The sequence below is a fragment of the Phytophthora parasitica genome (genome assembly GCF_000247585.1).
Source record: "Phytophthora parasitica INRA-310 unplaced genomic scaffold supercont2.10, whole genome shotgun sequence".
NCBI lineage: Eukaryota > Oomycota > Peronosporomycetes > Peronosporales > Peronosporaceae > Phytophthora > Phytophthora nicotianae.
The window spans coordinates 1,321,848-1,334,949 of NW_008648996.1; the positions used below are offsets into that span (position 1 = coordinate 1,321,848).

At 48.3% G+C, this 13,102-nt stretch overlaps 5 protein-coding genes across 9 annotated transcripts; 1 reads left to right on the plus strand and 4 right to left on the minus strand.

The window, feature by feature from the left end:
- Positions 1–1,610: 1,610 nt before the first annotated feature.
- On the minus strand, positions 1,611–2,360 carry PPTG_06923 (hypothetical protein; the record flags this gene model as incomplete). The annotated part of the gene is made up of 1 exon (XM_008900971.1): positions 1,611–2,360. The coding sequence occupies one exon, from the start codon at positions 2,358–2,360 to the stop codon at positions 1,611–1,613; it is 750 nt and encodes a 249-aa protein (XP_008899219.1).
- A 1,434-nt stretch (positions 2,361–3,794) lies between these two features.
- PPTG_06924 (hypothetical protein) lies at positions 3,795–4,616 on the minus strand (the record flags this gene model as incomplete). The annotated part of the gene is made up of 4 exons (XM_008900972.1): positions 3,795–3,841; positions 3,905–3,910; positions 3,965–4,109; positions 4,179–4,616. The coding sequence occupies 4 exons, from the start codon at positions 4,614–4,616 to the stop codon at positions 3,795–3,797; spliced, it is 636 nt and encodes a 211-aa protein (XP_008899220.1).
- A 2,756-nt stretch (positions 4,617–7,372) lies between these two features.
- Positions 7,373–8,899, plus strand: PPTG_06925 (hypothetical protein). Its single transcript, XM_008900973.1, has one exon. The coding sequence runs from the start codon at positions 7,636–7,638 to the stop codon at positions 8,851–8,853; it is 1,218 nt and encodes a 405-aa protein (XP_008899221.1). The 5' UTR covers positions 7,373–7,635; the 3' UTR covers positions 8,854–8,899.
- Positions 8,765–11,858, minus strand: PPTG_06926 (hypothetical protein). Of its 5 annotated transcripts, XM_008900978.1 has the most exons (4): positions 11,202–11,858; positions 10,758–11,132; positions 9,661–10,694; positions 8,765–9,554 (listed from the first exon to the last, which is right to left on the minus strand). In XM_008900978.1, exons 1-4 carry the CDS (start codon positions 11,829–11,831, stop codon positions 8,993–8,995), a joined length of 2,601 nt encoding a protein of 866 aa, XP_008899226.1. In that variant the 5' UTR covers positions 11,832–11,858; the 3' UTR covers positions 8,765–8,992. The 5 variants fall into 5 exon arrangements, with proteins under 5 accessions (XP_008899226.1, XP_008899223.1, XP_008899222.1 ...); XM_008900975.1 differs by having other exon boundaries at positions 8,765–10,694; XM_008900974.1 differs by having other exon boundaries at positions 9,661–11,132.
- A 708-nt stretch (positions 11,859–12,566) lies between these two features.
- PPTG_06927 (hypothetical protein) lies at positions 12,567–13,094 on the minus strand. Its single transcript, XM_008900979.1, has one exon. The coding sequence runs from the start codon at positions 13,043–13,045 to the stop codon at positions 12,629–12,631; it is 417 nt and encodes a 138-aa protein (XP_008899227.1). The 5' UTR covers positions 13,046–13,094; the 3' UTR covers positions 12,567–12,628.
- Positions 13,095–13,102: the final 8 nt, after the last annotated feature.

Genomic DNA, 13,102 nt, shown 5'->3' on the forward strand with positions numbered 1-13,102 from the left:
TAACTCTACGAGTCATGTACTGAAGGTTTGTTAACTCGGGTACTCCGTACCCATGTGTGGAATACACCAGGTGTAAACCCGTGTAACCCCGTTACAGAAATTATACACAATAAAATACAGAAGTAGAACTTACTTGCGATTGTTAGTTTCCGTCGATTCCGAGCTTTGTTTTCGAAACACAAGATGATGCTCTTCTTTATAAATTTTTCCAGCTCTCTTCAATTTTCTCCGACAATGTGAGCACTTTAACCGCATAAAAAGCCGAAACAGTAAAAAAAAAAAAAAAAACATTTGTGATTTTGAACAGACATCATTCTTGTAGCGCTTTGGGTTTTATTTTTCATGCAGAAACCGATGCTGTTTCACTACTACAATACTTTTGTTAAGTTAGCATCATGTTTCATTATCTTTATATTTTTACCGCTGGTTTGAGCCCTTTTTCTTTTTTTTCCTCTCATCTGACGTGCGTAGAAATGAAAGCAGTCAAAGCAAAATCTTGCGTCTCTTCTGAAGCGTCGCACACGGCAAAATCTTATCCAAGGGTCGCAGGTGATCTTATTCTACATAATCTTGTTTTAGCGGTCAGAAAAGGCCACACCGCTAGATATTTCTACGTGGGTTTGATTGGCTAGACATCCTTTTAATCACATGAATTTTAACTTTAATATTTTAATCACAATTCAACTTGCTTAAAAAATAGTCTAGAGTTTGGCTAGCCACTCTCGCGTTGGACCTCGCCTGCGGATTTACCGACGTCACTACGGGGAGCTTGCCCCACCCCCTCGATCCTTACGCTAAGTCCTCGGCATCGGCAGCAGGTGCGGTGGCCGGGGAAAAATCGGGTTGCAGCGCTCGCTCGGTGTGCATAGCCCGGCCTAATCGGCGGGCGTTGACCAAGCGTGAATCTATTGGGTGATGCGTTTTTATGAGGAGTAAATACGGAAAACACTCTACGATTTTACTACTCCCACTCATAAACGTACTAACAGCACTCAAACATAAACTGCGCTGCGGCAAGAGGGCTTCACAGATGTCACAAGTTGTGTCACAGACTACAAAGATTCGCTTGTGTTGAGTGTACACATCAGTGTGTGGTCACATCTTTAAAATCCTGGCTCCTCAGCCGGTGCGTTGGCTGGCGGACCCCAAGCCTTCGCGAGGTGATCTTGGCGGCCACGGGGCCTTCTCACGCCTACTAAGGGGCTCTATCGCTGTCTCGCACCCCCCCCCCCCCCCCCGTCGGAGCTCACGCGTCACAGGCTTCCTCTCAAGCTTTACTGGACCAGTTTTTGCTGAAGTTTACCCGAAAAGGCGGCCGGCAGGCTGCCCTTTGATATTCCACCAGGGGTATTGTGGCGTGCGCCTAAGTGGCGCGTGACTGAGGGGGGTCTTAGCTTTTTCATATACCTTCTTGGCTACGTGGAAGAAACACATGAGGTGGACAATAGAGGTATCGGCACCCAAAACTTCCTCGATTGCGTTTCGTTGAGCCTTGTCAGCATCGGACATCACGAATAAAACACGAAGCGGCTTCTGAACGGTAAGGAGGAATACACGCCGGACCGCAGCAAGTGCACGAGAGTAGTGCAGCTGCATTTGTTGCGACATAATCACAATGGCAACCAGGTGAAAGGTGCTGATATGCCAATCACCAAAACTGGATATGAAACATGACACAACTTGTAGGTCGCGTCGACGTGGAAGACGAAGGACATTGGGTCCCTGTCGAGACGCTGCAGCAATCGTTTTGTAGTTACGCCAACAACAAAAGGCGTATCATCGCTTCCGTTGCCTACTATTGGCCGACCAGAAGCGTCATTTTCCCAAACAAATGTGAAGGGATCACTCTCGCTTGCGGTTCCGGTGAACGCGGCCTCCTGTATCTTGGCTCTCACTGTGCCCATTAGGTCGTTGTTGCGTAGATGGTTAGTCGCATAGTTGTGCACGAATTTCTGCACAACTGACAGCGCCGGTAGCGATTGTTCATCGAGATTAAAACGTCTCAGGAATCCACTGCGAATACGGGAGGGTTTCAGCCCTTGCGCTGCCCACTCCCGCGCTACTTCCTTCATCGGGGCAGTGAGGCGAGGGTGTATAGTAGACGGCGCCGGCGAGACGTGGACCCCTATCTCCTCTACGCGCATGAGGTTCAGGTGCTGGCAGGCAAGTGTCTTGCCACGCCATGCACAAGGAGCGGGAGTCACCACAGCTTCGCACGTCGGGCAGCTGCAGGCCAACAGGCGGACCCGCATGGCGTGCGGAGCTGCGTGGCCACACAAGCCGCAGGAGACAAGGTGGCTTTTCGTCACCTTGAAGGTCTTGAACGAGTCGAACAACATTTCAACGTCGCTGGTCGGCATGATAGGTGTAATGGGGCTTCAAAGAATCCTGGTGGGCATGGCAATGAAGCGAGAAGTTGGAGGGAGGGCTGGACGTGGTTGTTAGCTTGGTGTCGGGTGAGCGAGTGGCTCTCAATGGCCTCATGAGATTTAGACGTTCATTTTTAGAAGTTCTAATTGGTTGATATAAGTTCGTACCCTGCATCTGATTGGTTATTATGTTTTAAAAAGTGCATGTGTTGATATTGAGTGGTCTTGGTATGCAATAAGATGGATTATCTGTTTCTTGAGTGGTGACTGCATAATTTGAGTGTTGATATTGTGTTGAGTGCTACAAGTACGGTTCGTACAGATTTGTTACATTTTGAGTGCAGAGAAGACATCGTCTTTTATGAGCCTCACGATATTTAAGAGAGGAACTGTAGGATTTGTTGTCAGAATTCAAGTTCAGAAAAGTATTGTGAAAAACGGTTCGAATATTCAGACCCGGTCACAAGTATTTAGAGACGCCACCTCAGATTTCCAAGGCGATTTATGCACTGGTGTGTTCGGCTGATTTGATTTACAAATCCATCTGAACGGCCAGCTCACTAAGTGATTTATAAAATTGTACCCTTCAAAACTGATAGTATTGTATTATTTAATTTGATCAGATATGAAGGGCTTTATTCAACCTGTAAAATTCGATATGAACCACTAAAATAAGTTACGCGCAATATACGACGAGGCCTCTCCGTGTTACCGATCATCAACCCTGGCGGTGTTACTTTAATGGCTTCCACAGTACACCGTAACATGAAACGATCGATACAAGCTCACCTTGGTTTGCTAAGCGCGTATGCTCTACTTCTGGTACTGAGGCAAGGAGGCACTCTACCCTCATGGATAGCATATATTGTTGGATAGGTTTGGATACCTTCTGATAAAATACCCATATGCTAGAGCAGGTTCAGGGCATCTTGGCACGCGACTTCATTGCTCTAATGAAGTTTATTTCTTCTTGTAAGCGGAAGCTACAGAGCTGTAAAATACTGCAGGCAGCTCCATATTGAAAGAAGCGGCGATAGGGGCATGATGTAGAGCCATAAATGATTGGGAGGTGTGCCCTGGGGCTCTCCCCGGAAACGCGCCCGCTTTTAAGAAACCGTGTTCTAGAAATTCAGACATGAACAACAAATTTATTGATTTCTTAAAATTGCAACTACCAAGCCTGCCATGAATTGACCCGAGGTAGGTTTAGCAGGGAAAAACCAGGATCGCCACATATACTCGTCTAGATAGGCGCCTAGACGGTCGTTGCCTATGCCTCTCATTGCCTTATGTGACGCTTGATCCGCGTCTCCCACAACCCTTCAACAGTGTTAGTATGGGTCCCAGTATTAGGGTCCACAAAGTTTTCACTGTGATTTACCCAACTGTGCAAATACTTCATAGACAACGGTGTTCTGTTGTTTTTCAGTGTGAACTGCTTCCCACCTCTTTCACAGACTTAGGTATGCGTCCTATTAAAGAGTATGAAGAGTTAGTTGTAGTAAATGTGAATACAAACACTTTGATTTACGTACCCAGGCCTAATAAAGCGCTTAATTATCGGCAACAACGTAGGTTTAGTACGCTTGTCGTACACAACCCGTCCGAACCACCGGCCAGTGCCCCGTTCCACGCCACCAAACAGCCAAAACTCCTCGTAATGCCGCCCTCGGCGGTACTTCTGCTTTTTTTTGCGAGACTTGTCTCGTCGATCTCGACAATTTTGCCAGCACCACCTATCTATATACCATAAATAACTCGTTTCAGTAACATTAGGGCGCCATAAGCGCAACATAAGAGCAACATTACCTTAAACTCGGACTTGAGCAGCTCCTTTGAGCAGGTAGAGCGGCAGCACGCGTACCAGTACTGGACGGTATCTTCACTAACCCCTGCCAGCTCGGCTGCGTTGGCCTGTGGAAGCCGCATGCACCATGCCGCCAGCAAACAAACAGCGGTGCAGATCTTAATCTTGGCCTCGGTGAAAAAGGAGCTGGTCAGCATGCTCAGGGAAATCTCTTTTCCTTCAGCATGCTGTTTTCGGCGGCAACACCGCCACCGCTTGCGCACAAGCGAGAGCCTCATCGGCAAGGAGCATGCCGGGCATGTCTTCGCCTTGTCGATGAGCCCCACTTGTATGCACCAGTCCACGCAGCGAGCCTCATCGCAGGTAACCTCCATCACCTTGTCGATTGCGAAGAGGCTCATGTCGTCGACGTGGTACTGGTACGGGCTGGGGGTGGCCATTCGTGTTGCTGCTGATGGTGGGGGTCTTAGTCTTGGCGAGGGCTAGCTGGAAGATTGCAAAGTGATTGAGGACTCTATGTGTGTAGAGTTTTGTAAAGCGGGCGTTTCTTCGGATTCAATACAAAAACTAAGTAACACATTTTTCTTTGTTTCTCATAATTCGGCGGGAAAGCGGGCGTGTTTTCATCTAGCGCGCTCCGCAATTGGCGCCATGACTAATTTGATTCCCTAAATGTAAAATTTTGGTCTGAGCCTATCAGATTTAGATCTGATAATTCAGATTAAGAAAGCGGGCGCGTTTCTGGGGAGAGCCTCCCTGGGAACGCATTTGGGTTTATAGAAGCATTTTCACGCAAGCAGGGGGGGGGGGGGGGGGGGGGGGTATGCGCTTGAGGAACACGCAGTGAACATATCTGCTGCGTTGGTGAGTGATATGTAAGGGTAGATAAGGCCGTATGCACTGCTATCAACTATCAGCGCTCGAAACGGGAGGTGGTCCGGAACTGTTCGCCTACGTAAGGTCCGTTTTTAAAACCATCCTATCTCGAGTTCCTGCCTGACAACAACTGTGTAAATGCACCAGTGTGCTAAACTAATGCTTCTCCGTCGTATGGTGTGCCCTGCGTCGCTCCAAGTGGCCTCCTTCATTGAAATTCTGACATTTATAAAGTGGTCCGGAACTGGTCTCGTACGGATACGGTGTTATGAAGTTCTTGTTGCCCAACGCAACTACTTTAATTTAAATAGTTGGAGTTGGAAAATACAATTATGCTATTGCTGTGACAAGCCTTTCATTGGCCTATATTAAAGCAAGAAGAATAAAATGTGAAAGGGTTGGCAAGAAGCTTGCAGCGCTGAGTTGCCAACGAAGCTTGCCACCTAACGTAGTCAGGTAATTATACTCTGTTGATGCAGAATTTAAACTCTGCTCGCAATATGCAATACAACAAGATGGTCGATTCGATGGCAAATAAAGTTATGGCCGTGGTTACACAACGGAGCATCCAACCGTGTCTCACTCAAGTGGATGGTTCCAGCCTCGAGAGGGAGACACTATCACGTGCTGCAGACGACGTAACTTCGCTGCCTTTCTTGGAACCGTGATGAAAACCCATCCTGGTTCTTTACGCCTTAACGGCCGAGGCGCTATAAGTGACACTCATGCTCTAGTAAAGAAATGCAAACTAGAGTGCGACGCGTTGTTTAAACAAGCATGCTGCGTTAAGAAAGGTGGTCTAAACTATCGACCCATTGCTTTTGTTTGCGTTGCGGTGCTGCTTCAATCAAAACATGAAAATCTTCGTGCTAGCTAGCGATGTTCGTGAGCTTAAATGTTGTTTGCCTAGCACCCAAAAGTTGACTGCATCTAAGAGTCTGTAGATGGATAATAAAATTGGTACGTCAGCGTCTGGCTTTGGATATACCTTGAATAACTAACAAATATGAAAGCAAGCATTACGCATTCTGACAGCATTGGTCTTGCCTTGCTTGGTCCCCAAGCATTCATGGTACGTTGAAGCGAGACTCTTTTCATTACCGTGCCTGGACTTTGGTCTACGAAGGGAATTAGGCAGCCGCAGTAGCATTGCCTTTTAGTCGACTTACCAACGTTGGCGTAGTGGTGGCTGGTCCTTCGGCAGCAATGAACGAGTCGGGATATAGCGTAGGAGTTTGGGAGTGTAAAGAGCACTCGAACTTTTTGTTTGTGGTGAAGCTAGATGAGCACCGAGGCCTTAAACAATTGCGTCCAAGGAGCCAGACGAACAACCGACGGCGGTACCTGCTTCAACGGTGTCCCAACGTCGTGGTGCTTAGGCAAAACCTGAGCAGAAGCCTCTGGACGTTATGATGTGCATGTAGTGCCCGTTGCAGACGAGGTTTCAACACCGGAGCACCCCCTCACAGTTCATACTCTATCGTCGGGTGTTGTGAGCCTCCTGGGATTGACGAATGGGTAAGAAAACGGCGAACAAGTTTGGCATTCGGCCATCTCTAATGTGCAGCTGCATTGATTATTCTGTCGACGGAGCTTAGAGCGTAGCTATTGTGCTGGCATTACCTAGCAGTTGATGCCTACCGGCATGTGGTCGTCAATCCGTACTGTACTTTTGCGCAGAACCTACGTTCCGACTCGGACCGGATCACAAGACAACAGCAGGAGCAGGGTAAGACATCAAACGATGCCCTGGCGCTTTCGTGCTGTCGGGCATCGTATGATGTGTGCCAGCTTCACAAAGCACCAAGACACCGTTAGAATAATACCGATAGGTTCATCTTCGCATCACCTCTGCAGGAAGCAAGATGATTAAAGATGGTAAGACTTATGATGATATAGTCCGACGTGTCTTCAATTTCTCGCCTCTACGGAGTCTCGGTGCTCCGTTGATTTCGCATTGCAAGGAGCAGCAATGTGTAAGCTCTGCTGTCCGTTCGCCACGTGTATGAACGCTTGCCGACTCGAAATATGCGGTCCAAGCGACCTGGTCTCTAGCCTTGAGCGTCGCGCCTCGGTACAATTCGAATTAAAAAAGAATCCTCGCCGAGGATCCGGAGATTTGAGCATTCCAGCTCTCGAAGCAATTCCTGTACGGTTGGTGCTTTGTTGGCCAAGGAGATCACGGGCACCACTTGGGACAATATGGTCACTCCTTGTGAATAAACGGACGACCGGTTTCCAGCCGCTCGAGTCTCACGCCGTGCAGTGCAGTTTGGCTTCAATTTCAACGTGGCTCTGTCGCCTGACTCACACGATTTGAGCCGAGTAAAACCGAGTTCACCGAGCACAAATTCGTGGCTGGCCGCCGAGTTCTCGTTCAAATCGCTGGAGTTTTGGCTTGTTTACGCCTGACGCGATTGAGCCCGACGAGCTTGGAACCAGAGCAAACCGCAGTTGCCAGCTGGGACAGCTTGATGCTGCGTTCGTAAGGCTGTCCGATCAACTTATGATAACGCAGCTCTGTTCCCCCGCTCTCACAACCAAATTCTCGCTCCTACCGCCACAGTCGACCACTAAGGAGCGATGATGGCAAGCCGTAGAAACTTCGACCATGTCCCCACGCCGTTCAGCAACGCCGTGATTGGGAACGTTCTCACTCGCTCTACAACTCCCGGATACCGAGTCGTGGATTCAAACAGCAGCGCCTACAACCCCAACACTCCTTCACAACAGCAACCGATGCAGTACAACCCCCCTTCCACTATTCGACTACCCCCATTGAGAAAACTATCACCGTTGGCCGCTTCAGTGACGAGTACAGCAGAATTGAGACCGATGCCGACTAGACTTCAAGGTGACGCTGTCCCGACACCTCTCGTCAGAAGTTTGCCTTTAAACCGCAGCGTTCAGACGGCCTCACCGTACTCGCAACCTTCTACCACGTTTCAGGCTACAGCTTCACCCGCCCGATCCGTCTCAGCCGCAGTCGCCACCTTGTCGATCAACTCGACGCCCAAACAGAAGAAGAAGCGCAGAGTGAGCGTCAAATCGGAAGCTTGTCGAGAACAGTGTCGAACCAACCAAGCCCGGTATCGTCAAAAGCAGCGCGAATACGTTTCGAACCTCGAGTCGACGGTAGGTCAACTACGCGACGAAATTCCGATGCTAGAAGTGCAGCGACGACGTCTTCGCTACGACTCGCAGCAGCGTGTATGGGACGTCGTGGTCGAGTATTTCCAGCTCTTCAGTAATGGGGTTGGTGACGCGTTTAACCAAGGATCTGCACACGCTAGCGATGTACTGCGAACATCAGAAGCTCAGCAGCAATTGATGTTTCTACGGTCTACAATGGCTCCAGACGTTGAGTTCGGCAACATGAGTGGTGTTGAGGTACTCATGGAACATTGGAGACGATTGTCTGAGTACCACGAGGATCTACACTTCCACCGCACACACATGGAGAAGGTATCGGACAGTATCGTGACTGCTACAGCTACTCTTAGTGTGACGATCACGAAAACTACGCTAGAATGCGTTTTCCCTCGCCTCATGAGCTCCGAGAACGTAGAGGATTTATCACTAGCAGTTAAGCTACTGGGTCACAAGTTGGAGTACCCGTGCTCAGTCCTGTTCGTCTGGGACGAAGAAACGAGTCTCGTGGTGCGTATGGAGACCGACATTGACATGGCGACACCACTCCTTGGACTTCTAGGCAACCTCAAGGACGTGTCCCGAGTATTAGAGGGAGCTGTCATGACTCCGAGCAGCTATATCGACGAGACCGGGCGTCCTACAGCATGATAGATGTACCTATTAACCACTAAGTACACATGGTTTACACTTGATCATCTCACATACAATTACGCCATCTGTAGCTGCTTCAATCTCTCTCTTTTGTCTGCACTAGCCCATGCCTCTACTGCAGCTATATCACCGAGAATTATGCCAAACTCGTAGTCGTTTCTCGTCCGTGAACATCCAAGCGGGTGGTGCATATCCGCACGACTTGAGCTGGCGTCAGAGAGAAGATCCCGCACGCCTCTAAGATGGTCGTAAGTTGCTCCACCGGAGCCTCCGATTCGGCTGTGGCCTCATCTCCAAGAGCTCGAAACACATCACGCAATCGAGCAACAGGCATCTCCAAGAGATGACAAAGCTCGCGAGTAAGACGGAGATACGACCGGGGCAAAGCCTTTGAGGAACCGGCAGTGAATACAGCTACGAGGGCTTTGATGTCTTCAACGAATTGGCGCTCCCCAGCACAGCTCAGTTGAGAGGAATCCTCCGTGACCGCAGGGTTGTAGAAGGCATCAAAGAGAGCGTTGTCCAGAGCCGAAGCCAAAGGTTTCCAAAGAGCGGGCCAGCATTCGGATACCAGCAGCTTACGGGCACACAACAGCACGTTGCGGACGAGCGTGTAGCAGCCCGCCAACTCACAGGACACTCCGGTCACGATCTGCTTTTCGTCTGCATTGTCATCGTATGTCTCCGTCCAGAATGGGCTGCAAAATAGGGACAGGGGACACATGGCAGTCGGGCACAGATGAGTCAGGTTTGTTAGTAAAAAAAAATAAAATAAAAAAATAAAAAATCTTCAGGTCCACGTACCTTGAGCGATAATTCTCCACGTCACGCTCCACTGTTCGCACTAACGCATTCTTTCCTGCTTCAAGCAGCGTCGAAGCCAGAGCCTTGAGCTCCGCAATCTGCAGCTCGAATATCGTGTGCGAGAAGACGAGTGTCTCAGGATCGTCTTGATCTTCCGCCGAGTTGTTGTCGTTGTCGGTCGCTTCAGCAGCCGGAGAACTATCCACTGGAGCCTCAATCTTGCCGTCGGTCTCTGCACGACGGAAAAGGCTCTTCATAGTCTTGGATCCGACCGAATATGCAGCGGTGAGTGCAGCCGTAGGTCCGATCATAGCTCCCGGTCCAGCCAGCGCTTGTCGAACGGCAGTGGCTTCTTCTGTGGCCAACACAGCAGCAGAGGCACGCGCAAGTACCTGCTTCGAGTACGCCACGTGCATCCGCAGCACTTGAGCGCGCGTCGTCTCCGAGCGCGCCACTTTCCTCGAGAGCTCCAGGAAGACACTACTCTGCTCCCAAATCGCTAGTGTTTGAGCCACATGCTGCAGCGCATTCACCACCACGAACAGCTCTCCCCACGAGCTCTGGGTGTTCTTGGTCAAAGCATTTACTAACCGACGTCCACGGGCATCACACTGCTGCCCAAATCGACGTAGAAGCGGGAGATGCACTTGCATGACGTAAAGATATCTGTGCTCCTCCGTCTCCATGAGCATAAATCGTTGCGACAGAAAGTCGAGCAGAGCTACAAACCGCTGCGCTACCGGAGGAACAAGCTCTTGTTCTGATGTAGTAGCATCGTCTTCCAGTTGCCACACTAAGTTTTTCTTGTCACCCGAAGATTCCGTCTCCAAAGTCGCTGACAGCACACGGTGTGCGTACTCAACATCTGCGCTGGTCCAGGCGAACAGCACGTCACTATTTGATGTGAATACATCGATGCAACGAGGGTAAGCACGGCGGTCTGCGCTCGCCCAGGAGCCGTAGCCAATGTCCTCGTCAATGTTCTGCTCGAATAGAAGCACTTCATCCAGTGTATGACACAACAACGGCGAGTACTGCACAATAAAACCCCAGTTAGCTCCATAAACCAACAGATATCTGCATACAAAACCACTCACCGCTAGTAATGTAGGCAGATCTTGTGTAAGTTTTCGACTGGCAGCTTTGACGAGCCCACGCAGGAGAAGAATCTGAGCGTCCCAGCAATGAACTTCTTCGCGGTGGCGATGCAGCTCAGGGGTAAGCGAATGGGCCAGGAACCGCGTGTGTGCATTAGTTTGCTCGTGTACGTGTGTCAAATACCATTCAGGCTTGGCTAGTCGGTTCGTCGCGCTCTCATGTCGTTCAAAATGGTACCGGAAGCGTAGCAACAGAGGGTCCAACACACAGTCCATCGCCCATAGATCCGTCGTTGTTGTCGATTTAGGCTGTTGAGTTAGCTGTAAAGTCAACAAGTACCCGAACGCCTTCGATACTTCATGTAGCTCCGTTTCCTGTAACAACAAGTAAAATAACGTTAAGACCTCGACTTTTTTTTACTCCTTTTGGTGTTGTTTCAACACCTTTTCAGTGAGTTCCTGCTGCGTTTTCAGCAGTTCTGGCCATCCGACGTTTTCCAGTGCCAACTGGAGTTTCTCCACTGCAAACTGACGGAGATCTACAGATAAATCCTCCACGCGACGAGCTGCTTCTCTTTTGATAACTGAAAATTCGTTAGGAATAGCAGCAGCACAAGTGGCAAATGTTTTGAACGCTTCAAGAGCGTCCGGTGTGGCTTGGACAGCTTGTTTCTTGGCTTTTTGGCTCAGTTTCTCCACCTGTACAGCCGCTTCAAGATACTTGGCTCGACTTTGAAGCGTCTGTAGCTTCGAGAGCCCTGGTCGCACAATGCTCTCTAACTGTAGGAAGTGTTGTTCTGTAACTGTAAGTTGCGGTTGAAGTGACTTGAGCTCATTGTGGACCGCTAAAACATCGCCACGCTCTTCAACTGTATTGATACGGTCCGGTGTCTCGACCCGATCCAGGGCCGTTCCTAGCTCCATAAGTTCCTCCTGCGTGCGCAGATGAAGCGCCTTGAGTGCTGAGGAGACTGCAATCCAGTCCACATCCTGCAACTCTTGCTCTGACGCGTCCGCGGGTACAGAGGCCAGCAACGTCGCGCTCAGCGTCGAGAGCGGAGACGCTGACGGCATTTTAGCGAACTTCGAGTGACGTGGAATTGCAGTAGTGCAACGTAATAAAGTTAATGTACTCGGATTTGCGAAGAGGTTAAAACTTTCGAGGATTACGGTTGCAAGAAAGTACCCATTTTTTTTAAGGCCGTAATGGGCTCAAAATGACATCTTTTGAAATTTGCAGTGATTGCAAATTTCAAAAGATGTCAATTTGATTTTTAATATTACCGTAAAAACTTATACAAGTTTTATGAAATAGCACACGAATTTAATTAATTCTCTGTAGACTTCATGGAAAAATTGTGACTCACAATTAAATTCGATTTAAGCTTGAATAAGCTAAGCGAAAATGAATTAATTTTGTTAAAGTCTACAGCTATTTCATATAATTTGTAAAAGAATCAAAACAATTATCGTCTGCATCATTACCACAAAAACAGTGTTGAAAAAATGATCATTCAAAATAACTAAACAAAAATAAGCTTATTTAACTAAATAGAAAAAGTATTGGACAAAATGGTCATTTAAAAATAACAAATTAAAAAACTTTCTTAAATATGATTATTTCATCTATTACTTAAAATGAATAATATTGTTTGATTTAGTACTGATTCTTTCGCTTTCGTAAGTAACATAGAGTACCGGATTCGACGTAAAAAATGCAACGACGTAAAATATGCAATAGTACGACCACATCCTTAACACGACAAAAAGTGTAAGGGTGACACCCCCTCCATAATTGAAAAACTTGATGGTGTATTCAACTTTATTTTTTTATAAAGTAAACAGTTATTGGTAAAATTGAAGATATTTTATTAATCTTCGTTGTTGTCCTTCTCCTCGTTATTGTCATTCTCCTCCTCATTATTGTCATTCTCCTCCTCTACTCCTTCGTCGTCTGACTCTTCTAGCGCGTCAACTACAAAGTTTCCTTCGGCATCCCGAGGTCCATAAGGCACAATGCCTGCCTTAATAAAACCTCGTACAATTACCTTTTCTCTCACTGCTTTCCATGCGTTAACAACAATCTCTGTAATTAACGCACGGCGAGCAGGGGCACCTTGAGCGAAGTCGTTGACGGCGTGGTAGTTCACGTAATAGTTTCGGCATAATCCCTTGAACTCTCGCATCACCGAAACATCCATGGGCTGGGCTAAGCCCGTAATTCCAGGAGAAATAAATTCAGGTGAGGTACAACACTCATTTTCGAGAGCATTTCGCACAGATGCCATTTTGTGAGTCTTCAGTGAGTCCAAAAGCAGCAGCCGAGGTCCACAAACACTCGGTTT

Excerpts from the sequence above, each read along its gene's own strand:
- PPTG_06926 (XM_008900974.1), bottom strand. The coding sequence starts at position 11,831 with ATGCCGTCAGCGTCTCCGCTCTCGACGCTGAGCGCGACGTTGCTGGCC. Across the intron at positions 11,133-11,201 it reads AGCAGGAACTCACTGAAAAG|GAAACGGAGCTACATGAAGT; the intron begins GTGTTGAAACAA and ends TTGTTGTTACAG. Across the intron at positions 9,555-9,660 it reads GTGGAGAATTATCGCTCAAG|CCCATTCTGGACGGAGACAT; the intron begins GTACGTGGACCT and ends CCTATTTTGCAG.
- PPTG_06925 (XM_008900973.1), top strand. The coding sequence starts at position 7,636 with ATGATGGCAAGCCGTAGAAACTTCGACCATGTCCCCACGCCGTTCAGC.
- PPTG_06927 (XM_008900979.1), bottom strand. The coding sequence starts at position 13,045 with ATGGCATCTGTGCGAAATGCTCTCGAAAATGAGTGTTGTACCTCACCT.